The sequence below is a fragment of the Dermacentor silvarum genome, chromosome 10, assembly GCF_013339745.2.
Source record: "Dermacentor silvarum isolate Dsil-2018 chromosome 10, BIME_Dsil_1.4, whole genome shotgun sequence".
Lineage (NCBI taxonomy): Eukaryota > Metazoa > Arthropoda > Arachnida > Ixodida > Ixodidae > Dermacentor > Dermacentor silvarum.
Window position 1 is genome coordinate 105,742,726 of NC_051163.1, and position 27,692 is coordinate 105,770,417.

Genomic DNA, 27,692 nt, shown 5'->3' on the forward strand with positions numbered 1-27,692 from the left:
GCGAGAACTCACCGAAAGGCCCGCAATGTCTGCGTCACCCATCCATGTTCGGGAAAAGAAGTAGCTAACACCATGTAACATGGCTGCGTCTCAGTCCTCCTGTATTCCAGCATAGCCGACACTGCCTGCGAAGACAAAGAACGTTGTTCAAAATAAGAAATGATGAAGAGATTTGCCATTATTGGTAACTTATTACATCATTCCTGCCTTAGATATCAGCTAATCGTTCCGCATCGCGTGTCGTACCACACATAGGTTCCCTTCATTTGCCGCTTTCATTAATTATGGTGGAAGTCTCTATTAAGTGTAGAATTCCGTGAAACAACTGTCTTCCATTCAGCTCCGCCACTCAATAATAAATAATTGCGATAGGCTTTCAACTCCTCCCCACTTCTCCTTTAATGGATGTGTAAATGGCAATAAAACACGCGTTATTTTTGACCAGGCAAAGTAGAGAAAACAACCAAGATGCATTGGACTACACTTGTGTCGGACAAATGAGAAACTCTTATTTACCATAAGCGAATATGAGAGGCTCTCATGTGACCTGTTAAAGTTCTGATTGTCGATGTGATGTACATCAATATATGGGGCAGCAGTCACACTATACAACAAGATTCATGAGAGAGTTTGTGACCAAATATAGCGAACCTTGTGGCTAAAATACTGCAGTGACGAGACGGTGCCTGCGGTTGCTCAAGGGGCCTTCGAGTAGTTGTAACTGCACCTAGGCTAGCAAACAGTCACTCTTCCCCCTAAAAGTATGTGCCAAAATCGTGTCATTACAAACTTGGCTATATTTGAAGTTTCTGGATAGTGACCAGCCACTTGAAGCAGTCATAAGGTAGGTTTATATTTATTCATAAAGTACGGAATCCGGAATTTTGATAATAGGCTGCAACTCATTTTTACACAGTCCTGGGTTGTTATTGCCAGAATACTGGTATCTTTCAAAATAGAAGTATAACTTCAATGACTACGTTATTGAACTAATGGCATAAAGGGAAATAACGAAGAAGCTAGAAAGTAAGCAAAGGACGGGCAACAAACTTTCAGCTTAAAGCTAATGCACATAACGTTAACAGCTAGAACGTAGTTACCGTGCGTATTGGAGGTGAAGTGCGAGTGTATGGTGCTCTGTGTGAGAATGAAAGGAAGCGGTGACGAGCATGCAACACACCCACCGCGGTGGCTTCGCGGCTAAGGTCTTGCGCTGCTAAGCACGAGGTCGCGGGATCAAATCTCGGCCGCGGCGGCCTCATTTCTACGGGGAGAAATGCAAAAAATGCCCGTGTCCCGTGCATGGGGGCACGTTAAAGATCAAAATTATTGGTCAAAATTATTCCGGAGTCCCCCACACTACAGCATGCCTCATAATCAAGTTGTCGTTTTGGGACGTAAGAACCCCAAAATTCAGTTTAATTGGAGCAGGATATGTAATGCGTAGAGCATACGACTAGTGGTATGGCGTTACAGCAAATCAAGTGCCAAGAGAAGGAAACTGCAGATGACGGCATCGGGGGATTGGCTAGACCGGTGAAATTATGGCATTTACAAAGGAGGTGTTCTGTTTAATGGCGGCAGGCTTCATCGAATAAAATAAGTCTGCGTGAACATTCTGCTCTTCAGTGAATTTACAACGCGTTGACGGTAATAATAACGCAATCGAAAAGCTAGCTGGTAACATTTGTCACAAATTCAGAGAACAGCGATGTTACAGTAACCAACGTGCTATGTAATAAATTAAGACCATAAAGATTAGGGAGTTTATCCCTTTATGGAATAAGATGATAACGATCAAACGGCAACAGTTTCGTGGCGCAGTTTGCCACGCAGGCGTGATGCACACACAATTGTCGGATATATTATCATTGCTAGCAATTACTGAACACAGGGCGTAGATAGGTAAAAATAAATTGCTTTGCAACAATGAAAAAAAAAAGGTTGTAATATTATTAGGTACCAGAGCACTAACACTTGCGTTTCACTCCCAGTTGCGAAAATGTTCTGGGTTGTTGAAAGATCTTCTGCCGTGCAATAGACGAGTAACATAACTGTGACCCATCGGTGCCAAGATATTATGTATACAAAAATCAAATAATTATAGAATAATTTCAGATGGCAATGGGACATCAATAATGACCAAACAAACTACCGACAAAATGAACCGCGCTCAGCTTATTGCCTCTTCCCCTTTCCCCCTCACCACCTATCTCATTGCTTTTTAAAACATTTTAAGCGTATAACGTGCCACAGAGCACTTTAATTATTTACCCCTGGATAAAAGGAGGGTTCGACACTAGTTCGGTGATTGTACGACATATAATGAGACAGCGCATACGACTTGTACTAATTGAAGATTCGAATAATAAAAAGCTAGCGAGTTTTCTTACGCCAAACGTTATATCTAGACTAGACTGGTAGTCACTATGTTCTTGGCAGAAAATAAAATAGGAAATTTAATGTTCTTTGAAGAAATCAATCAGGATACAAACCGCACTGTTCGGCCAGATAAATATACATCACTTCGAGTACCTTCGCTGAAGGAGGCCAATTACGCTTGGTCGTCATGCAAATGAAACTGCAAGGGTACCGCACTCGTAGTAAACTTTAATAAATGATATGCTAGTACGCTGGTCAGAATTTCAAAAGGAATAGTGAAACACTAATATTTCAAGGAGTACACGACCTGAGTAGCGTTGGCTAGTGGTTGGCGAGAGTTGAAATGTCCACACAATGGCACACAGAGTGTACTCGTCTCGCCTCCAGACCTAGGCATTGCCACGCATTCGGCAAACAGCGTTTTTCGCTCAAATTTACTTACATTTCCAGCATCAACAAATTTACGCTCCCGATCATTTGCAGTGTTACTATAGCCTGAATGGAGCTGGGCAGGCCATGTAATGCGTAGGATGGAAAACCGGTGGACCATTAGAGCTACAGAATGAATACCAAGAGAAGGGAAGTGCAGTCGAGGATGGCAGAAACTATGTTGGGTAATAAAGTTAGGAAATTTCCAGGCGCAAGTTGGAATGAGCTAGCGCAAGACGTGCTAATTGGAGATCGCATGGGAGAGGCCCTCGTCCAGCAGTGGTCATGAATATAGGCTGATGATGATACAGGGTAATGATGATGATAGCTTGATTTGCCAAGAAATGCAAATTGGCCTTCGTCTGCGCCACACGAGAAGCCCACACATCCCACCCTTGAGCAAGTAATGAAACCCAATATCAAAGGGCATGCTTTGTCGCACTGTAGAACACGGAGACGACCAGTTAGTAATCTGGCCGCCATCGTTCGGCCAATACTCAAAGCGAGGGGGTAAAAAAAGGCAAGGTTTCTACATTTTTTCGACAAACCGGCAAGTATATATATATAACACTGCAAACCTTAATATGGAATAATAATTACCACAAAATGGGATCTCTGCGAAATTTGAGCAATATCAGAATACCGCTGAGCTCTTTTGTGTCAACGTACATCCCCGCCCTACAATTGCGAGGCCTGCACAAATATCTTCAACTGCTCTGTCAAGTTCTGTGTGCGAATGGTGAGAGTGCAAGTACATTGCCCATTTTAGCAAGTAGCACGAGGAGCTCTAAGCCTTCGTCTGACCTTACATACTTGACGCCTCATTCTGCAGACACTAATTATGAATTGCAAACATTTGCATAATTTGTCGCCACATCGAGGCTGCTCGTCTTGATACCTTGAGAACTTGTAGGAGTCCTTTGAGGTCCCGCGCCCCGAAGTTGTACAGATGAGTGTTTAAGAATCCAAAGTGCACGATCTTCTGAGTGAGGAGACGATGCAGCTGCCGCTCCGTGGCCGGCTCCTTGACCAGTTCATGTACGGCGGGCCAGCTCCTGAAACGCGCGTTATATGTATCCCTTGATAGAGATGTGTACGCACTCGTGTACGCCAATATAATACATCAACATACATTTGTGTGGCATACATTTGGAACACACGCATAAGTTTTCCACCTGCAAGCTCGAGTCTGGCAGAGAACAAGAATGACAAAAAGTGATGAGACGGAATTTAGATGGATTTTTCCATGCTTGTTTGTTAAGGTCTGGAAGGAGAGTGACTAGAAGGGACTCCAGAAACACCTCCCCGGTGGTGAAGTACAGTTGTCTCGGAGAAAAAATGCAATCACAGTCTCCTACAACCTGAGAATACGGAGCGAACACACTTCAATGAACCTTGCATACACATACGTAAAAAGCTACAGTTTCCTTTGTGCTCGGTCATCGTTAGCCAACTTCCAGCCCTGCCATGACGGCGGCAGACTGCTGCGCGGTGCTGCGAAGAGTACGGGCGCGTAGCAGGTTGCTCGCCGAGTTGCCATGCTTCATTTCATAAAATAATTTACGTTTGGGTACGTAAGCTGTTTCACTTTAGCCTTATAGCACACAGATACAATATTCAGTGCTTTGTTTACGACTTTTATATGGTCCCTCTTGTTCTGTGCGCTAAAAGGCTTACTACAAGTATGGTCGCTACAGTCCTTGCACTACATCGTACGTGCTTCTTTATCGGGAACTCTATGAATGTACGTAATATAGAGCACTGCACGGGCCGATTTTGTCAGCCTGGGCCCGGCCCGGGCCCGATTTTACATCGGGCGGCCCGCCCGAGCCCGACCAAAAGTTTTATGGCGAGACCCGGGCCTGGCCCGGGCCCGGAAGTATTCTACGTTACCCGCCCGGCCCGGCCCGCCGCCTCTTTACCTTAGGCCCGAGCCCCGCCCGAGCCCGGCTCGAAACCGGCCCGAACCCGGCCCGAGACAGGAAAAGACAACGGAATGGCATTAAAAATATCAAATAAAGAAGAGAATGAAAGGAATTTATTCTTAAGGCATAAATACATGTAATATGCGATTATGAACACAATTTGAGCGATCTGAACACTAATACCAGCGTGCGAAGTAGTACGAATGACCCTGCCGAGCAGTATGACCAGCAGTTTCCAACGGCGCGACTTTGATACCGCCCAATCCACTTCTATCGCCACAACGCCGCAGTATTTTTTTCCACGTCGGGCGCCTGAGTGCAAAGCATGCGACGCCCCAGCCGCTCGTTCCACTCAACCGTATTGTAGTACACTATAGCCGAAGCGCAGCCACGACAGGTCGTGAGCGCAGCGCATGGATGGAGTAAATGGAGAAAGAAAGCTTCTCGTTCCTCCATGGTGCAGCGTAATGAGCTGCTGCTAGGCGGGTGATTGATAACAGGCGTGCAATCATAGATGGACGCAGTGCCATATTTCAGCCGCGTGACGAATTATCTTATCTTACCAGTCATAGTTTTACCAATTCGCATTTGAAGAATCAGCAAGTCGCGAACGCGCTTACAACGCGCTGAAAGCATTAATAACACTGATTTAGGTAAGGAATACAATGGCATCCTTTGGTTTGAGGCGACTTCAGTCTTTCTGGACTTTTACATTCTGTTGAAACAGCGCAAAATATGATGGAAGAAGAGAAGGGAAGTACGCAGGAGTAGCACTGCTATCTTCCAGCTGCGCCGGGCCAACATGTTTTTCAGAGTCGAGACTCGTGAGGATAACTCGCTGCAACATGCACCACCAGAAAGTCCGAGCCCGGCCCGGGCCCGCGTCGAAATAGCCGAGCCCGGCCCAGGCCCGGGTCAAAAAGCCCATGCCGTGCCCGAGCCCGGCCCGAGCCTGTGAAAAAACTGCACTACCCGGCCCGACCAAGGCCACGGGCCGGGCCGGGCACGGGCTTTCGGGTAAGCCCGAGCCCGTGCAGTGCTCTAGTACGTACGTCACATAATCATCACCACGCATATCCGCGAGATGGCGATACTTTGTCGTTTTGTGCTTACCTATTGGTCAATAATGTACGCATAGAAACGTTATGAATGTTTGCTTAATAAACGAATTGGTCTATTGATGACGTATGCTTCATACAATAGGAATATTAAGGTATCATTTGCTGTAGCGCCAAGTAATTTAATTGGAACCATGCCCAGCACTACGGAAACCTAGAAAGGTAGTAAACATAGCAGTGCATGGACGTGTCTTGCTATAAAACTCAGTCGGCGTCTACGCGAGCCGGCATTCCTTGTAGATAACTACCGTCGCCGCTCGGAGGCGACGATGTGACTCAACTTTGAAGACGTGTAAGGGAGAGTGCGCGATGCCGTTGGAGCTCTGACAAAGCACTCACCGTCACGTCGGATATACCTATGACGCCTGCTAAACTCTCAGATATAGATTATACTGCGCAGCAGCACAGGCCTCATTTGCTTGCCATCACTGTCATTGCTTTGCCTTCACAGCGAAACTGTCATTCATAGAAGACTGCACATTTATGGACTTGTATTTGTGAATGTGCTAAGAAGCTGCCGACTGCTTCTTGGAATATACGTTTCACTTCCGCGTCATGACTAATTGCTCTAAAAAAAGAGATCAATCAATTTTTCTCTATCACACGGCCTTTTGAATACTGCGTCTCCAGCTTGTGTGTTTGTGTCGGCGGCTATCTGCTGCATGAACCTTCTTAGAAAGCGTGAGGACAGCCTGGGCGCACCATGAGTAGTTTATGAGAATTATGCGCATGCTGAAATCTTAGCTTCGGGTTGGCTGAAGCAGTGTGTTGTAAAATAGTACCAGGTCAGCTATCTTAACTTAGTATCGTGACAAACTCGCAAACAGTTATAAAAATAGATGATGTCAGAGTCCTACACTAACAAGTTTTTGTATGGCAAGAGTAATTGGAGATCGCTGGGAGAAGTCTTCGTCCGGCAGTGGGCATAAAAATAGACTGATGATATTGATGAGGATGGTGATTATGTTAAATGTGGAATGCTACACTAAATGTTAAACGTGGAAGTACCGTGTAACTTCTAATAGACTGCTGGGGCCGTAATCTGAAACGATACGCATTGGCAATAGTATCGCCTCGGCAACAATATCGCTGTCATGGCTCGCGCTGATTTGCTGGTTGAGCAAAATTGGATGACGTCGTGCTCAATCAGCCAAACAGCTCATCAAATTTAGCTAAAATAGGCAATCAGCGCGCGCCATTGGCAAAGGCGATAGTATCGCCGAAGTGGACTAGAGTACGGCCCTTGTTTAGTTCAATCAGTGTCCAGTGCCACTCAACTGAACGGCAGTTGAAAGTGCCCGTGTAATAGGGGTGTTACACAACTTAAATAAAAGCACCATAACAAAAATTGAAGTTTGCAGCGTCAATGCACGCGCGCAATCATAAATTATTTCATGGAGTATTCATGGAGCCAAAAATGGAGAAAACGAGAGCAACTGCAGCTTTTAGTCCTCACGACTAACATTTAGTCCCCAGAGGGACCAACTGGAACAAGATGGCTGACATGTCCAAAATCGAAGGACTAAGTGTTTAGTCTCCGGTTTGAAAGCGAGCAATGGAAGCACGAACGGCAACGCTTGCTCTCGTCATGCAACCGTTGCACTCCTACAGAACGCCGCATGCATGCTGCATTTGCACGCGCTCACATGTCTATTCACGAGCCAGATTGTCGTGCGGGCTGGCGTAGGGGGACTACGTTTTGCAAATTTATACGCATGCACACAAATGAAAGAAATGGTTGCACCAAAGCGTCAGCGGCTGAAGCTGCAGTCGAGTCAGCTCATTAACGAACAACCTGCGACAAAAATAGCCCGAGAACATCGCAATAAACTGCGAAGCTACGCAGCCCCCGTACAAGGTCGCGACCAACAGTAGATTGCGAGAACCACGGTTGAATGACTGTTCAATTACGGCTCTTTGTTGAACGACTGCATATATATAGTATCTCAGCAAAAGCTGCGACTATGATTGGTGCTGGGATCTTGCTAACATATATATATATATATATATATTATATCACTCCCTTCACACCGCGGCACGCACGTGATCAGAAGCAGTCCTCTTCTTTAGCATCCGCTGATAACAAAAGCAGCGCTGGCTGACCACACACAGTGCAGCCGGTATGGGTAAGACCCGTGTCGCTCACTCCGAAGAGGAAGAGCGCGCCTTCGAGGAGCGCCGGCCCCCTCAACAGCGCGAATGGGTGCGAAAGCGACGAGAAGCCGATACGCGTAACGGCCCAACGTGCTGAGGCCGATGCTGCAAGGTGGTGCGAATCTAGTCGCCTAAACTCGTTTTCACTCGCACGTACAGAATACGGCGCGCGGCGATGCAACGAAGTTATGTGTTGTGTATTTCCAACCATTTAACATAACCACCAAAGTAAAAGAATTTGAAATATAACGAAGCAAAACCAACAGCCTCGCTGATCTTCGATCTTCAAATAGTGGAAGGCTCTGATTTTTTTCTTTTTTCTTTGGGGGGGGGGGGTTTCGGGGAGAGGCTAATAATACCGCTTATTAGTCTATCATATCGAGCCCAATTTACAGGCAAATCGCAGTGTTACATAGTTTGCCAAAAATTTTTATTTAAAAGCAATTCTGGGTTTTATGCGAAAACCACGATCGAGGCACACTGCAGAGATCGTTTCGACAATTTCTGAGCCTCCAGCTGATGTTAACGACAGCAGGAAGTTATCTAAAACGAAGTGATGGCGCAGGCAGTCAAAATCATTGAACTCACGCCCCAGCGACCGCTTTCAAAGGATAACGTAACCTGATCTCTAAGGCCATGGTTTTGCTGGCTGCAGACCACGGAAGCAATCCAAAATAGAAAATACGTGATAGAATTTATTTCTACGATAAACTATAGCGTAAAATGTGGACTGTTCGGTGGTTTGTTTTGCCTCGCAACATATATACGTAGCTGGGCGTACCACGGCACGAAACATGAGTTTACTGATTAATATTGTTGGCATCACGGAGGCCACAACAACCTCACAAGTATGCAGGTGGCACTGTTGTTTTTCCTCAGTCTTCAAGATGGCGGTCGTCTGTGCGAGTGTAACTGCGCTTCACGATGTGTTTGCTTGATCGTGTGTTTTTGTGTTTGCTGTAATGAAATGGGACGTAGTTAGCGTGCACAAAAGTGCCAGAAGATACCTCGTGTCTCGCGGCAAACTCGCCGTATGCGTGGTGCGCCAGGCAATGTGGACCAACGATTTTTATGTCGTGGCCTTTGTCTGGTTGTCGTGGAAAGTTGGGTGGACGTCGAAAAGAAATAATGCGTATTGTTAGCGTGCCTCAGCTCGTCTACTACGCAGCGACATCTATGATGGGAGTAATGTCGTCGACGCAGCACCGGCAACTTGGAGAGCGTCGTACCATTGAAAAGGTAAGCAGTCGTGCTTGCTAAGTACACGTGTGCTGTTCGTGCTCCTCGTGTGTGCATAGCGTACCTTGCGAGCGTAGGAAATAGAACTTCTGCGACAACAGTGAAACCTGTGCTTGTGCATGCTGCGCGCTGTTTGTCCGAATTTATATACGCAAATTTATTGCTTTGATGCGAAATTGAATATCCTGATAAGCGTTTTCTTCCGATGAGAAAGATTACGCTCGGAAATAATCGTGTTCACCTGTGCGTGCGCTTCCGCTTTTCTGCTGAAGTTGCATAACAACGACTTATCTGTATCTTCACTGATTATTACGGCAATTACGTTTTTTCGCTTATAAACGCTTCGACGTTGTAAATAATCTATGCTTACCAGGTTTTCGGTTTACGAGCAGTTTGAGGAGAAAACGAAAATGTAAGCAGTCACAGCTTGCTGCTAGTACAGCTTTCTTTTCAAAACAATAGGTGTTGCCATAACTTTGACGTAACTAAACATGACAGGGGAAAGCTGTTTAAACTAAGTCATGAAAGCAAACTCTAGTATGCAAACAGACATTTCTTGTTATGTGCTGCTGCGTGCGTGTTCAAAATTTTACTTTGATGAAGGGGTCACTATTATCATGACATTCTTCGGTGACTTGACCTTGTGCTCCGTTGCCACCCTGCACTAGTCCAGACATATTTTCGTGACTGTTTTTATGTGCACCTAACATGTGTTCACAATATGACAGTTTTATTGTGCCAATCAATGCTGTAAGTTAACACAGTACTCATTTTGCAGTGGTGAGACCATGACCCTATAGCGGTGTCCACATAATGGCAGGGAAGTGCAGGGATCCCACAGCCACGGCTACAGCAGCACAGGTTGTAATCTGGATGTCATGTCAGGTATGTATGAAGTGTACGTGTACCAGAAACTACGATCTCAGTATGATTTGTGTATAAGCTTATCCACATATTGCTCAACTCAGCTTACTAAATAGGCTAAATCGCTATGCAACGTTATTCAACTTGCTGCCTCTTTGTGTTCACAACATTATGCACACATTATCGTGTTCTATATAAAACTAAACCTAACATGTCTTGATGCTTAGCATTTGTTTCTCGCTTCAATTACTTGGCTGCAAGTTCACTTTTATTTTTGCTTTGCACACAGTATATTACACTCCTTATTTTGGTTTTATTGTTTTGAAACTGTTCCTTGCGCTGTAGCTTTTATTTCTGTATTTTTTCTCTGCTTATGCTACATACATGAACAGTTTTTGTCCATGTTAGAATTCGAACTGTAGTGTGCCAAATTTGTCACAGGTCTAAGTGTGCAGCGTGCTTACCTTTGCTTACCATTGTTACTCTAACATTGCTATTTACAATAATTTCTGTCTTTTTCTCAGATTAACTGCCACTGGCAAATACACATATGATGAGCTTAAATTTCTTGAAATGTGAAGGTGTAGCGTTGCGACAGCTGAAGTATGGCAGCAATGTCGAAGCTAACTTGCGCCATTACTACAGTATGCTAACGGATACCTATTCCTGTATTTGTGCATTTTCTGAGAACCAGCTGTGTCCTCTAGGTGAAATTTGTAGCGTCCTCTTCAGTTTGCCGGTCAGTTCATCTAACTTTTCAGGACAAAATTTACACTGTGAGAGAAGGCAGACCATTACTAATGGGGCTGGCTCACACTTTTTTTTTATTTATGCGGTATGCCTCACTGATTTCAAGTGTCAATTTTCCACTGTAGGGTGAAACATAGGTGACGCTCGTGTAATCTGGCCAGAATTCATATTGCTGCAATGCACGGCCAAGACGGATGAGCATACTGGTCTTTTGAATCAAATATGGTTGATATCTTAAGTACATACTTAGGCATTGGCCAGTCTGCACTATGTGCATTTGACCACATGTGAAAGGAGTACAATACACTGCCTCGGACACACACTGCACAAATTTAGTGGCACCTTTAACCAAGCAAGCCTCGCTTGCCTGCTCGCCTTTCACAGTTCCCTTACAGACTGTCTTCCATATCCTGTCTACATTATTTCTTTCTGGTTATATATGTGCATAGCAGTCCACAAGCGAATTGAGAAAGACATCCAGGCAAGGAGAGGCTTGCTTAGTTAAAGATACCACAAAACTTGTCTTGTATCCGTCAGGGGTTGTGTGGTCTATTCCTTTGATGATGCGTATATTTGGTCAGATTTACATGGGGCAGACTGGCCGGTGCCTCAATATGTGCCTGGGAGAGCACCAACTGTGTGACATAGTGGACATAGGCCAACATAGTCGACTTGAAAGGCATGAAAACTATGCCGGTAGCTCATGCAAATATTCTATAACGCCTGGCACTTAAATTTCTCAGGGCTGCATTGGGTGCCCGTACACCAGCACTCCTATGCTTGTTTCCACGCCAAGTGATCAGATAGTGAAGATTTTCCAATTTCCGCTAGCAATCCACACACACTGCTGCTCTTTGTCGAGTGGAAACCAATACAGCCAAAGTAGTTCACAACACGTACACACCATAGCTGATTCATGTTGCATGTTTGTACAGCCAAGAGAAATTTGGGCATACTGTAACTACTGCTACACCCAAAGGCTACACAGCGGTTCCTCAACGGCTTTATGTGAACCGACATTGCATAAACTTTTCACACAACTAACATCTACAAATCGTTCTGCAGCAATTGATACACTGTGTATTCCTGTGGTTCATTGCCAAGTTTTGTTAATTTTCTGTCCTTTCACCTTGCAGGGTACACGTGCACTCACTTCAAGACGATGACCCTCCACCTCAAAAACAGCCTCTCCTCGAAGTTAGCACTTCGGTCGACCTGTTTATGGATTGGATCGAGCCGTGAGGTTACAGGTTGCCAACGTAACGCAAGAAATCGTGGGATTTGGTAGATTTGTTTTAAATGGTCAATTTTGTCGTTATTCGAATCAACACAACGAAAATTATTAAAAAAGTACACTTGTGTTACAATCGAATAAGTACCTTAATTTTTGAATAATTTAATCTACCTTCCTTGCAAGCAGTGCAGGTTCGTGCCGCTGCATTATTCAGGCGGTCTGTACCCGTTTTTTGGGCAAGACATGGTCACTGCCTATATTCTTAGTTTTCTTTTGTTATACAATGCCCCGATTATAGAGCGGTTTTGTGTGTTCCCCTCCAAGCCTTATAATCGGGGTTCCACTGTAATTGCAGTGTAAATTGTCTTTCAATGCCTGTGTTCATGTATGAGGTCTTGCAATCAGGGTGGAGGGTTTTCATGCCTAATTTGTGAAAACTTTTTGTTTCAGACCTGAAGCTTACAGCTTCAGATTGTGCGCTTGACTGTCAAGCGTTGTGAAGGAAAGTGTGGAGGCTTTTATTTCCCCTTACGTAAAATTATATGTAAGTTGCACGCTGATAATAGACCTGTTGCATGGACCACTCATCTACAGCGTGCCTCAAGATCATGTGTTGGCCTTGACACTTACAACCCTATCATTTATTTTTGCACCACCCGGATGCGTCGCATCATATGCCCATGGTAAAATACGAGGGCAATAGCCTGCTGCAAGCAAGAGCCCTCCATGTACAGCTCGAATCGATCAAGATCGACGAAGGTGACCTTGTCTCTGACCTCTCCACGCAGATTGCCCTTTACTGGATATTCGACATTGTTTTTGCGCCAAAGGCACAAAGAACATTTGACGATATGCCGCATGGTCGGTGTTAACAGTGGTGTGCGGCCAACTCCGCTTGTGCGCGTGTCACACATGTTGCTACTGTAAAAAATAATAAAGTGTTCTATTGTTTAAATTTTCTCCATATTTTATGTTACAAGCACCCAAGCAGCTCTTGTTCTTTGTCTGAAAAACATGTTCGAGATAAAAAAAAAAATTAATCCCAGCCCAAGCAGCTCTGCTCATGTCTTGGGCCTCTGAAAGGCATGTTCGAGGCAAAAAATTTACCCTATAAGGAGTAACAACAGATATGGAGTGCTGAACAGTTCATCCCCTGGGGAGTAACTGGAAGGATGAGCGGTTGGTCCTCGGAAAGTAACTGCAATGACCAACATTTAGTCCTCGGGGAGCAGCTGGTGGGACTAACATTTAATCTTTGGGGAGCAACTGGGGAGACTAACATTTCATCCGCCAGGGAGTAACTGGATGGACCAAACGTTAATCTCCAAGGGAGTAACTGCTAGGGGACTAACAGTTCGTCCCCTTGCCGTTGGTCCTTAAAGGAAGTAATGGTTGTGGCAACGCAGTTAGTCCCTCAAAGGACTAACCCCTATACCCCCGTCAGTCTCTTTTGGCTTAGAGTGTACCTGCGATTCACATTGGGCTTGAAGAATTTCAATTCCAGCCCTCTATCGAGTAATCTAATGAAAAACTATGATAAATGCCAAATATATTAGCCAACGTTATCATCATACCATATAACAGTTCTCTATCTGCTTTATACTTCCGACACTCTTGTTGTTGTCACTTGATACGACCTGCCACCGCACTTTTGCCAATTTGCTTATTTGATTTATTCGTCTGCTTCTCTAACTGGTACTTTCAGAGTGAAATTTTAATAGTATCGTAGAGTCATTGCTAACTCCAGGCGTGTGATCGAAATCCGGGAGTTTAGAGCAAGGAAAACTTAAAGCTACTGCACAGTTTACTACAAGTTCATCACGCGCCCACCATATATAATTTACCGCTTTCCCCTTTCTCAATACTTCCGCGGAAGCGCCACCCTGCTCAAATAAACGATCATTCACATTCATGCGCCTGCTGTTCTAGAACTTTCTAAAAAGCTCACATGTACTCAAACCCGACGCCGAACTCGCTTGTCGTGTAGAATGCGGCCATGTCAAGGAAGTGCCGGAAGTTTTCCTGGTACGGGCCGCCTAGCTTGTTTCCCCCGTCCTTCTCCATGGCGTCGAAGAAGATGTAGTCGCAGAGTCCGTCCGGGGGAAACTTCATCCACGACTGCAGCTCGTCGCCGAACACGCAGATCATGGGCGCGCGACTGGGCAGTGCCTTCGCTGGAATGGGCAGGGCGCGGGCGACGTTAGAGGGCACCCAACATAAGCCACGCTATCCAAACTGATCTCGAACTCCGATAGAACCTAGCACTGCTCGCGTTATGTGTAGACAGTCTAATAGCTGGCGAGAAAAATTAGCAGAACTAAGAGACCACGCACGCAGGAAAGGAAGGCAAAGACAAAGTCTTCCTTTCCAGTGTACGTTGTCGTTTCGTTGCGCTAATTGTCCCCTTCTTCAATGCAATACCAACCTGCCCAGCAATGAATTCTTCTTGGTCTAAATGACTCGGGTCAGGAGTTTCATCTCGGAAAACTTGTTCGTTCTCTGCCAACAGCCTCTCAAATGGAAAGCGCGTTTTTTTTTGGAATTCCGAGAGAATTATCCAATTTATTCTGACTACAACAGAGCCCGGCAATATTTATATACTCTACCAGTATATTTGAGCAAGTACAAAATACCTTATGCATCTATTATTTCAAACTATTATTGAAAGGAGGGGGTTTTACGTGTTCAAACAACGATAATTCCCATCGAGATGCGGGCACCGTGATGGGAATTGAACGCGTTATCTCTTGCTTAAGCCATAAAGGCGGATATGCATGAACCTTGTCACCTTAAACAATTCCCTCATTTTTCAGCTCTTTGCCTTTTTTTTATTTGTGCTCATTTTCGCATGTGTGTCGATCCGTTCACACTTTTCTTGTTTACGCTTGTGCATTGGTGTTTACGTTTGGTTACGTCTATACTTAGGAAGAGGTCATAAATTAAGATGACCAGTGCAAGCGTGAGTTCACTGCCATGCATGTGCTAAACTTCTACAGTAGTTTTGCCACCGCCGCTATCACTACACTTACATATACTGTGCGCACGTTTGCTGGCGTAATCGCCATACCATTTCAAAGACTGTATATTCATTGGCACATGTGTCATCAAATTGAATGCGCGCCACTTCCACCCACAGTCCATCTCATTTAGGCCTTACTAAAGCACTGAATTTCAGTGGTGGATAATGAAAACAAAGAAAAAAACAATTTAGGCCACTTAAGTGAGGCATACTGAGCAGCCGAAAAAAAAAACGACGCCCCTGAAGCAGCAATGGTGAACTCTCCCGGCTTTGCAAAGGCGTGAGAAGTTAGGGCATGCCAAGGCTTTGCTGCCTCACCTTTTGCTAACGCCCACTTCCTCGGCAATATTGAACGAAATATCGCGCTAGTGGAAGGTGTCTCTGCAGTGGCCGCGCGTATTATCCTACAGTCCGGGGTAACTTTTTTCTGCATCGATGAACATCACTGCTGAAACTTTGACCACCATGTTCAATATACAAGCGGGTTTAATAGGGCCTGCACGCATGCTGGCTGATACGACGCTTGCATGCTAAAACAGCGCTAGAGACACACGGACGAGAGAAGAACACAAGCATGAGCGCTCGTCCTTGTGTTCGTCTCTCGTCCGTGTGTCTCTAGGGATGTTTCACCATGAAAATTCGAGTGGCTGTTTGCCCGCTAGTGCCGCTTCCGGTAAAGCGGGACGACTTTCCGCTTAACTGAAAAACCAGTGAAGTTGCTCCTAGACCGATCACGCTCGTCGCCTAGTTTTTCGCCCACTTTATTCATGCAGCGAATGAATTTCCTGAAGGCTTCTGCGATTTCTCCCCTCTTCGAGGCTAGGTGTGAAAGTAGCCTTAGTGTTTTATAGGGATACTAGTAGCAATAACAGGTGTGCTTCAAATAGCACAACTTGACCGTAAGAAAGGCAGACATAAAAAATAAAAGTGAGTTTACTCACTGACGTCATCGCGGCCTGCACCTGAAAAAAAGTAGCAATCGCAGATGAAACATGAATTTGCTGACATGAAACTATAAGTATCAGAGACAGAACCGTCTTTAAACTGCTTATAAGCATAGGTTATAGGTGGTCTTGTAGGTACTTGCAAGGAATGAAGCTTAGTGTATGCTTGGGTATCGGGGCGGATCTCTGTGGCTGTGCGATACTTCAGTGGCGAGCGTAATGCCTTCACTGAGAGAAAATAGTATTGTCATTGTAAGCAAGGAATTTACGCGTGTCACATATTATGTATTTTTCTCCGTTTTCAATTGAGTGGCCCAGGGATCGATAGTCTAGTTACCGTGTGGTTTTTTATCGCATTATACAATTTTATATGCTACTTTAAAGTGTTAACTAGTTTCAATGCGTAAAGGAAATTTTCACAATTTTACTCACGTGTCGTTGGAGGTCGGGGGCGTGTATAGGGAGCTGGAAGTAAAAACGTTCATCCGGAAATGTCAACAACTAAGGAGTAAAGGTACTTTTTTCTCATATTACCGTATTTGCACAATTGTAAGAGAACCTACTTTTTAAAATTGAAAATATGAAGTGAGGGGTCGAAACTAAAACTGGGCTCCACCAATAAAAAGGAGACAAACCAGTTATCACGGACGCTACAATGTAATTACAAGTTTATGTTTTCTCTACAGCTCTACCCGTAGCGTTCGGCTATTCTACGCGTTTGTTCGGAAATGTTGTTCAACATTTTAAAAAGCTTTACAGCGCACACAGAACTAATGGTTTTGTTGATGGTAGATGGAAGACCCGCTGTTCCATTTGCGGCGGCACTGACTCTCGGAATACCGGTGCTTCCGGGAAGTATCGATAGTTCATGGAAAAGCAGACGCCGCTCACGTGTTTCTCTTATAGGTCTACGTGTTATTTGACTGCCGGCCATATGTTATGTATAATTTTTTGTTGTGGACTTTACCATTCGGCATGCAATGTTTTTCCCTGACACATGTGATATGGGGGGAGGGGGGGGGGGTCAACGTACAATTATGTAAATACGGTATATTCACACTCGTACTTTTATATATTGTTCGGGTGACGCGTTTCACCGATCTAACACGTGTTACCACTCAGCCTAGGACGCGCCTGCATGTATCGGGAGTTTCTCGAATGTTATCGATGGTTCTATCCGCTGTGTGTTACATAGGAAAATATGTAGACAGCCTTTTTTTTAACTCGTTTAGGCGGTATTTTACGACTTTATCATCGTGGCCTTAAGCTCTTCAGCGCTAAAGTCTTCATTGGTGACTAATTACCAATAAGCTGAAAATGCACCTCTGCGGTTGTAAATAGCGTTGTAGCTACTTCGAGGCAATGCCAAATAATTTCCCTCCTGTGTCCTTTTTATGCACTCTCCTGCATTACTGCGCGTTTACTCGTGTCATGAGCTATTTCGTCCCCACTTCTGTTGACATGAGTTTCTCTTAGTTGTGGCAAGTGGCCGTGGCATCTCCATCTTAGCGTCACTGATGCGCCTCTTTTTTGCAAATGTGTCATTCGCAACGAATGTTTTTTTCTTGTTTTTTTATGGAAGCAGGGATGGGTTGTTATTGCAGCACACATTTTTTCAGAAAATTTCTCCTACCCACATCCTGGATATGTCAGTGATTCTGTACCTACATAATACACCGCAACAACACCAACAGTAAACGTTTTCGTACAACTGCCTGATCAAGTCATCGAAGAACTATAATCATTTGAACGCTTGGTACTAGCAGGGCGAGCCATCTGTGTACGGGGATTTCCTGACAGCGCAATACAGCAGATGATGCAAAGTCAATTTAATATTACTCGAGGTCGTTTCGTTTCGGAGAAACAGCAAAATTTTCAGTAGCCTAATCTATGCTCTGGTTCACACTGTGGCTGCTGAACAAATATTAGACATTGAGAATAATAGCAAGAGGACAACACTGATGTCCTTGTGAACGTCGTAAGAAGCGCACGCTGTCTACGACGTCGGATAAGACGCCTAACTTACTGTATCCGGCCATGGTGACAGCATCAGATCGTTCAGGTGGATGCGTTCCAGCCCCATCCATATCAGTGGGCTCTGTAAGTAGGATATCAGTGCCAAAGTAAACTTAAACAGCCTAATTTGTAGGTATATGGGAATAGTAGTTATTCGATACCTAGTGGAACACAAAATTAAATATTGCCAGAACCGAAACAAATCGAACATCCAATACTTTCTGAATAGCTTTGGAATATTGTGCGGTCCTCTCAACATTAACCCTTTCAGCGTGACTGACGTACTGGTATGTTTTTGCGTTTCTGTCTCGCATTGTTTGTTTTTTTTTCATTGTTTTTTTACATTCCTTTTGTCAGATAGGAAGGTGAGCACCACCACAGGAGAGCGTTCGCCGTTATCGGCGTCATATTTCTGATCGTCTGAATTCGGTGACGTGAAGTAATGAACATTCGATGTTTCGAATAGTGAATGTTAAATTTAGGACCAAATCGGGTAGTGACAATACAATTCCAGGACCAAATTCAATCAGACAATATTCGATTCGCTATTGGAAAGTTGTGAACGTTGGCACAGCGCTACAAATTTGAGTTTTGGCAATATGACAGTTGTTTACTTTTTTACTTATTCGGGGGGTTGGGGGGGATATGTAATTAGAAGTGGTTAAGTGGGAATTGTGACTTACGGATTACTGGACGTACAGATTTCCACATCCATTAGAAGAGTTAAGACATTGGCTCACTGAGATTAGAATAACATTAACAGAAATCGATCGTAATCTAATGGCAACCTCCTTAATTAGCCGAATTAGAACTTTTATTCTTTCCTTTCTATTCTGAAAATATTCCGTCCGCTTAGACAATAGCTTACGTTTTCGGAATATTTGGTCATAGAAGACGTGGAATTCTTATGGACTAATTTTTTATATCTCCGAAGCAGTAATGCAGACACGGAGCTTTTGCAATGCGCCTCCTCAAACAACTGCAGGCGTTGCTGCATGAGCCGGGGCATTTCTGCCTTTGTCACATCCCGCACGAAAAGTGACGATGTTGTTTTCTGTCAGCTGGTGGATGAAAATTGGTAAAGGACCGTTTAGGCATTTTGAATTTCCAGTCTTTGGTTTCTCGCTAAGGATGCCACCACTGACTTAGTCTGCCTTCTGTCGAAAACTTCTGTAGATCTCTTTCTCTCAGATGATAAGTAGCATCGTCTCAGGACAGATATGTCTAAAAGGAACACAAACATTTTATTTTGCTGTATGGCTAGTTGGTGCGTATGCAGCAACAAGCCCAATAAAATACAAAAATACAGTGGAAGTGTATCTTTCAGGCTAGCTTATCTAAGACGCATTTACTGGCAAGTTCAGAGGGTAGTTTAGCTTAGCTTGCTAGGCTAGTTGGGCTAGTCGGTGCATACGCATCAACTAGCCCAGTTTTTGAGATAGTTGCTGTAGTCCCGTGTTATGTTAGTCCAACCTGCGAAGCTGGATATGCTCATTTTAACAACGGAGCTGTTTAAGCCAGGCGCCATGTGTCAACCGCGAACAGAAAATGTGGACCGATCCTGGAGGTGGTGCAGAAAGGGTCTAAGCGCAATGACACATGCCCATGTTAACTAGAGAAACTGAGCCTGAATAAGTGAAGCTAAGCATGGTTGGGACTACTTAAGCTTACTCAGTCATCGATAGCGAATCGATAGCCAATCAATAGCTAATCGATAATCGATCAAGAATCAATAAATTCCGGAAAATGCTGGGGATGACTTGGTATTGCTTAGCCTAGCCCAAAAGCCCGGACTAGCTAGGTACCCATCAGCTCCACTGTCACTTTAGCAGTGCGCCTCCAGTGCAAGCTACGCTGACCAGATCAAAGTCACAACCTTCGATAGATATGCGAGACATGCATCGTGTCATTGTACATGCGAAGGAAAAATTGCTATTTTACTGGTTTCCATGAAAAGGGGAAATTTTTATTCTGAGAAGAGCGTTTTCTTACAAGGTGTTCACCACTTCCTTTATAAATTTAGTTTTAGATATAAACTTAGGTAAATGCAAGAGTTAAAAGGCTGCTAATAAAAAAAGTTAGTTGCCAGCCCTGGCAGATTTGCCAAGTTTGCCTCAGTAGTACAAACTACTCATATATTATCAATTTTGTTAAGGCGAAGTACCATTTCAATTGGCCTTGAATGCGTCAGTAAATTATGGCTGCTAAGTCTTCCATTCTATTCTGCTTTTTCTGGCGATGTTAGATTTCATACTCAAAGCGACAACTAAGCTTTGTTATTGTGACAGCGATATTCACCTCCCGAGGCGAGACGCAGTCGGCATGTATGGAGTAGTGAAATATAAAGTAAGAAGGGAAACCGGGTGCATAGGAAAATGCCGCGTACATATTTCTCTTAGATTTGAATTCTAACTTTCATTTCTGCCGTTAGCTCATTATCCAGATTCACGTAATTGTGCCAGCGCTACACAGCGAACCATAAATATGGTGACTAGTGCTCACTCTGGCAGCTAATCTTGATGGCGTTACTATCTGGCTTACCGTCTCCACTGGCAGCAACCTTTCTAGTATGGTCGCCGACCTTCGTGGTATTAAGTGCTTCCATCATGTCAGCTTCAGTACTCGTGGAATAATGGTCACTGGCCATGGTAGTATTTCCAAGTGCTCTTGTCCCATTAGGTGCAGTATCCGTGGCAACATGGCCACTATGTGTAGTGCTATTATCAAGTGGTTCTGTATCTTCAGCACCCGTATGCATTGCTGTAGAGTCGCCGGGTGTGTTAGTAATATTAGCCGATTTCGTATCTTCAGCTTCCGAACTTGTGGTATGGTCGCCGACCTTGGTAGTATTCGCAAATGGTTCCGTCTCTTCAGCTCCTGTAACACTGGCAACATGGTCGTCCCCTGTTCTATTCTCAAATGTTTCCGTAACTTCCGCTTCACTACTAATTGCTGTATGGTCGCCGGGTGGGTTGGTACTCGCAATTGGTTCCGTCTCTTCAGCTTCATGGGCAGTGAAAGTGTGGTCGCTCACCGTGCTATTAGTTTCACGTCCTTCACTCTCTTCAGCTCTTGTGCCCGTGGTAACATGGTCGCCATGTATGGTGTTATTTTCAAGTGGATCCGTCACTTCAGCTCCGATACTCATTGCTGTTCGCTCACCCGGTGTGCTGGTAATGTCAATGGACCCCGTCTCTTTCTCTCCAGAAGCCTTTGCAGTTTGATCGCCGGCCTTGGTGGTATTCGCAATTGGTTCCGTATATTCAACTTCATGAGCAGTTAAAGTATGGCCGCTCACCTTGGTATTATTTTCATGTGCTTCAGTATCCTCAGCTCCTGTGCCTGTGGTAACATGATGACCATGTAGGGTGCTATTTTCAAGTGGATCCGTCACTTCAGCTTCAATACTCATAGCTGTATGGGCGCCAGAAATGTTGGTTCTGTCAATAAATTCCGTCTCTTCATCTCCAAAACCCGTTGCAGTGTGATTACCTGCCTTGTTGGTACTTTCAATTAGTTCAGTCATTGCAGTTCCATAGTTAGTAGAAGGCTCCATGCTATCCATGCTGATATATCCATGTGGTTCCGTCTTTTCAGCTCCACCACCAGTAGCAGTGTAGTCACCACCCTTGGTGACATTCTCAAGTTGTTCTACCTCTCCAGCACCTGATACAGTAAGAGAACCGGTCATAGTGACATTTTCAGCAGGTTCCACCGCTTCTGTTTCTAAACCAATGGCAGCATTGTTGTCAGACTTAATGGTATTTTTAACCGGTCCAGTCTCTGCAGCTCGAGAACCAGTGGCAGTAGAGCCTCCACTTGTGCTGGTGTTTACAAGTGGCTCTGTTTCCTCAGTTCCAGAAGCCGTGGCGGTGTGACCACCAACTTTGGTGGCATTTTCCCCAAACTGTGTCTCTTCAGCCGCAGAACCCGCCACAGTAATGTCGCTAGCATTTTCGGTATTTTTCATAGTTTGCGTGTCTTCAGCTTCAGTATGCGTTACCATGTGGCTTACCGCACCGGTGGCATAATCATAAGACTGGGTTTGTGTAATGTTGGCAGCAGATAAATTATGGTCACCACTCACGCTGGTATATCCAACAGGTTCTGTATTATCAGACGCAAAACTAGCGCCTGTATAGTCGCCAGGCTCTGTGCCACTCGCACCCGTCTCATCCCTTTTGATCTGAATACTTGTGGGTATATGTTCGCCAGGCGTGGTGGTGTTTCCAAGTCCTTTCTTTTCGTCAACTCCGGATCCCGAGGCTGTGTGGCCGCCGCGCTTGGAGGGGCGTCCTCGAGGTTCTTTCTCTTCGATTGTATTCTCGCCCTCTTTGGTGCCATATCCTACATCATCCTGGTCTTCGACACTTGCGCCTGTATATGTGTGGAAAATGGTGCAACGCAATGGATCAGTTAATTGCAAGATAGAGAAAGCAGCGTATCTATGTACATGGCTAATCTGCGGTCACAACTTGGGTCGCAACCCTCCATCACATGTCTAGAATGCCATATCTTCTTGTATGGTCTGGCGGCACTTCGCGTTGCAATGATACATGCATCCGAATTCTGTTGGGCAATAAGTTATCCCAGCTGAACTACTCGGCTGTTAGATACTTCTCAAAACCTCCGCGTCGTTGTTTCGAGGCAGTTTTTGACGTTAAACGCCTTTAAAATCTGTAAGAGGGAGTGGCTTGCTAAGACCACGTGTAACGAGAAAATGTTGGAGCCCTATCACCTGTATCTTTGCAACAACTAACCACGCACCTTACTTTTGTGTAGTTGTAGAGAGGAAAGAACCCATTACTCGATCATATATGTGTCGTGTGCAGAGATGAATGACGCCTTTGCCGCGCAACGCATGACCAAATTGGAGCTACTTATAACCTTTCGCTCGCTGTTGAGAGAGGCATGGCTCGGCTGTATGTTTGTCAATCCAAGCAGCAGTGTCATGTTCAAGAGAGCTCATTCAACCATAGAAGTTAAAATTCATCAAGCTCCCACCAATCTTGCGGTGTAATACCTACAAGTGAGCAATCTTTTCTGTCAGAAATTTTACGCTTGATTGGTTATGACGCCCCCATGTTCGCGACGCAAAATCCAGAAAGAGCGTGAAGAGATTCGGTCAGCAAGACAGAGAGATAATATTTCACACCCACCACAGATGACCACGCCTAGAAAGTTGGCCACGTCAACTACGAATAGAAAGCGACCGCGCCTGCTAGACTACATCGTAGGACTCCCACTACCTGCGTCATAAGTTAAGCATGTAAGCTTTCTAATTCGTGAATACATTTCATGCGCATTCCTTTGGTACCGTTGTGTAGAAGAGAGAAGCAACTACTCACTAATGCCTGTGTCACGTGCCCAGACGGCGCCATTGTTGCGCAACGCATGACGCAATCGGTGCTCAAATTAGCTTCAAGCACGGCGTTCAGAGAGGTTTAGCTCGGCAGTGCTTTTGTTGATTCGAGCAGGGTTGGTATCGTTTTGGAGAGCTCGCTATGGCATAGTAGTGTTGCTTATCAAAGTTATACTGGTGCTAATTAAGTGTTATAAGGCCTGCAATTGTGCAACCTTTTGCAAAAATGTAACGCTTGCTCAGTTACGACCCCACTGCGTTTGACAAGTATGTTCCAGAAATGGCGTAAAGATCTGCCGGTAAGAAGACCGCGATGTCCAACCCCTTTGACTACGGCGGAAGGTGTCCGTCTTCATAAGATCAAGCGCAGGAGATTCAGGCAAGCGCAGGAAGCCTAATCGTCTACGAGTGCGGCGGGCTCGAAAGGCATTGGACAGTCTCGAGCACCATAGTGAGTCATATTCTTAGACAAGTACCGAAGTACCCTCTGCGATACAATCCGGCCCAATGCGAATCGAAAGCGAGCACGATTGCATAATTAGACCTTCAGACGCCTACTAGCTCTAACTTAAGTTAGGAATGTAGGCTGTCTTATGCGTGAATAGCTGTTACTTGTGCATATTGTTACGTCGTTTCTGTACCCTAATGACCATACACCATCTGCAGCACGCACAAAACGCTTCGCGTACCCCACAGCAACTTTGTCCCTCACACAGCCTACCCGAGTTTTCTTCAACTTGGTCAAGCCAGTTTTTCTGTGCAAAGTATCTCACCATTTACGTGGGTCAACGAGCAGACACCTACCGCCATGTGCAGTTAAGGATGGAAAGTATCTAAGGCTTCACTCGGAGGGCACGAGGGGGACTATGGATTGGAACCAGCCAAACGGAAAGTGATCTTTACGGTGGGTCCCACATGCGCCAGCTCTTCAGGTGTTGTCTAGCTACAGAGACAGGCCTCTGCGATAAACCTGTAATTTTCCGCCATTGTGCTTTGCAGTACATATCCTTTTAAATGCGCTGCATTTCATTGCCTAGTCAGATAGAATCAAGGTCAAACGGGGTGCTACCCAAGGTCACAGAGTTTGTCGCCAATGCGCGCATCGCCTAGCGCCGCTCTCTGGCCGCTATTCGCTAAGCCCCTTCTTGCTCAACGCGCGTGCGCACGCTCTACGACGCGCCCGCTCGCACGCCGCTTCTGGCTTGGCGCCTCCTTGCCCCACTCGCTGGCACGGGTCGGGGCGCGAATCTCCGCGTGGCTTCCATTGACTCGCCTAATGCAGACCCTCCGTCAACGCTAGCGCCAATGCCCTCATTAGTTACGGCCCTAGCAAGTGGGCGATACTTTAGTGTGCTTACGTCGCAACATGTCGACGCGTAGGATTGTTTCAGTCGTCATGGCAACAGGAAAGGCAGCCGCCTGGCGCCTTCTTCCCCCTCTCGCTTTTATTGTGATAGAAATAATATGGACACTACAGGCGCATTATTGCTGTCGCTATCGACGTCGCCGTGATGTTCCTATAAAGTCCAAGGGCGATAATACCATCGGCCGCGAGCTCTATGCTGTATGTGCGAGTGGAAGCGTGTAAGGGGAGCCGACGATCGAAGCTCAATCTCGCGCGCCCAAGTGAGGAAAGCGGGCAGGAAGCGCTCCATCTTCTGTCGCGCGCAAGGCACGAGGGAGTTGTACTCCAGCAGCTATTGCGGAGTGCACGGCCGCACGCGGTCACGCGAGGTTTATCTTGAAAGCGATCTGCGTTAGGGGCAGAGCCTAGGTGCGCCGACGGCTCATACCTTTGTGTGTGCTGTGTTCTCACCGCTCAGTTTGGGTTAAAGCGATCGACAGCACGAAGGTCACTTCGCTCGCTGCTGCTGGCGCGATTCCTCACGCCAGCCTTTTGACAGCGAGTGTCCGCGGTCATTCTTCTTCTTTCTGGGGTTTTACGTAGGTAACATAGTGTGGCCCATATTTCAGTACTGCCCTCTATTCACCTCTCCTAGCATTGGCAATGGTTGCAGCTTACACCGAGTGTGTAAGAAGGAACGTATTTAGTTATCTCACAGCCCTGTTTCACAACAGAAGCACCGAGCAGGCCGCAGGCAGGAACGCGAACTGCTTTATTTTGGACAAGTTATGCATTTATACGTGTAGGTAGACAACAGAGTAATCGTTATCCCATACAGCTCAGGGTCATTGACCTTGGTTTATTTCTCAGGGACAGGCATTATTTTATGTAATGGTTGCTATATGTTTTCTAAATATTGATATATATATGTGAAGCTAACGTGCCGGATATAAAATAATAGGTATATCACGATGCTATCTTGTCTCCTTGTCTTGTTCTACGCCATCTTACTCTGCTCCCTCGACTCTTTGGAAGTGGGTACGCTGTGTTCTTTTAAGAATGTCTCTCAGCAACACTCACTTGCAAGTCGGTTTCCCGGAGGTTCATGGCGCCCGCGGTGAGTGGCACGATTCGCCGCCGCCGTCCGCTCCGTGGCGACCGGTATTCGACGGACCGGTACATCGCCCGCATGGCGTCCGCCTGCATTAAACAGACCAGGAAAGATGTCACTCTTCTTCTTCTCTACAACAGAAGAATCTTGAAGTCTTTACACCTCAGATTATACACCAAAAACTACAGGTCCCATAAAAAGTATCAATAATTTAACGGGAGTCTCCAGCAGCCGCGTTCTAGGAAGCATGTCCCTCCTGGGCAAAAACTGGATCCATTGCTACGCGTTTAAGCCACCTTGGCCCTGAAATGCGAAAAAAAAAACAATGTATCACGCTGAAAAGTCCAGCATAAAGTTTTGAGGTTTCGCATCAACTGTTAGTAAATGTGAATGAGCTGTAGCCCATTGTTCTAACAGAACGCATCGCACTGTTTCCGTTTGAATTTCACGTAATCATGTTCGCGACACCATCTGCTAGTTGCTGCAACATCACTCCGAGACAAAGCATGAAACGGCCCTCTTTAGCTTACGTGAGGAGACTGTTGAGTGAGCTAGGGAAAGGAAGGCTACGCAACAAGATGGCGTGAATGTGTTTTCTATATTGTTCGTCGTTTTGTTCGCGGCATTGTTATAAACCGTTCAGTCGGAAGTTTGTTTATTAAACTGTCGCTTCTATTTATAAACCATGTTTGTTTCTTTACACACACTGTACTTTTAAGATCAATGCGGCTTACAATAGGCAGCATTTATGGCATTCATTCACAGCAATGGAAAAGTTGCGTACTCACAGTGCAAACCCGCTTCTACATGTACCGACTGTGCGGTCACTCAACACACACATGCGCTTTAACAATATTAGCAATAATGTTGCATATATCCTCAACGTGACACGTACACTTATACTCCAGATTTGTTTTCTCACGTTCCACCGAAAAAATTCCCAAGACAATTGCAAGTATTTCTGCAGACAATGCCGTCAGTGAACAAGGCTAGTGAAATCTTTCCCATTGCTAGCCGGATGCTTACAATCTATAGCCTGTCTTCCGTGAGTTTTTTTGTTCTGTTTGGTTCTGATTCTGATTGTTCTGAATGTTCTGATTGGTTGCCAGAATGCGATACAATTTTTTTTCCCTAGACGAAAATTGTCCTCGGGCGGATTGAAGCGGTCTCGTCCTAACTTTTTGTCGCATACTCCCTGGAAAGAAAGCTCCATCTGTGAACGCAGCCTAAGCCTCCCGTTCTCATTCCCGAACTCACGGCGAATTTTTTCGGAACCGAATGCAGCGAGCGTTTCATGAGGTGCTTGTGCAGGCACAAAGTTCATTCCGGACGTTTTAAGTTTGCGCGTCTGCTTCTATTCTGGAAGTTTCTTTTTTTTTCGCTTTTGTTCTCTCTTCTTTTGTTCTATTTTCTTCTTTTAAATAACACTTTTTTATGTACTGTACGCTAAAGCTGCGGGCCTGTAACAAAAAATGAACGTTAACGCGTTAAAACTATATTTTTATGAATTCATCAACCGTTAACACGGGGTTATACGTGTCTACTACTCACCAGCTGGTCTGCTGTCAGCCGGAGATGCTCGCTGAGCGGCGATGACCAGGTCGCGAGCCTTCGGCTGGTGCGCTGTCAGGCCTGGCATAAATAGAGAGACTATGTGCCAGCGTAAAGAGGAATTGGAAGGATCTAAGGTGATAGCTAGCACATTATTTCATGCTATGAGGTGCCTAATATCTCGCGCGTCGCTATAGCTGCGCAATAAATTCGTAGTGGCAGTCCAACAGTCGCATTTCGAGAGCACAG

The 27,692-nt window shown here is 45.3% G+C and overlaps 2 protein-coding genes across 2 annotated transcripts; both read right to left on the bottom strand.

Moving 5' to 3' along the window:
- Window positions 1-743: 743 nt before the first annotated feature.
- On the bottom strand, window positions 744-16,517 carry LOC125941085 (uncharacterized). Its single transcript, XM_049658016.1, has 5 exons — window positions 16,491-16,517; window positions 16,056-16,076; window positions 14,044-14,269; window positions 3,710-3,866; window positions 744-755 (listed from the first exon to the last, which is right to left on the bottom strand). Exons 3-5 carry the CDS (start codon window positions 14,241-14,243, stop codon window positions 744-746), a joined length of 369 nt encoding a protein of 122 aa, XP_049513973.1. The 5' UTR covers window positions 14,244-14,269; window positions 16,056-16,076; window positions 16,491-16,517.
- A 4,048-nt stretch (window positions 16,518-20,565) lies between these two features.
- LOC119431737 (autotransporter adhesin BpaC-like) lies at window positions 20,566-27,531 on the bottom strand. The gene is made up of 3 exons (XM_037699209.1): window positions 27,444-27,531; window positions 25,862-26,023; window positions 20,566-22,451 (listed from the first exon to the last, which is right to left on the bottom strand). The coding sequence occupies exons 1-3, from the start codon at window positions 27,529-27,531 to the stop codon at window positions 20,566-20,568; spliced, it is 2,136 nt and encodes a 711-aa protein (XP_037555137.1).
- Window positions 27,532-27,692: the final 161 nt, after the last annotated feature.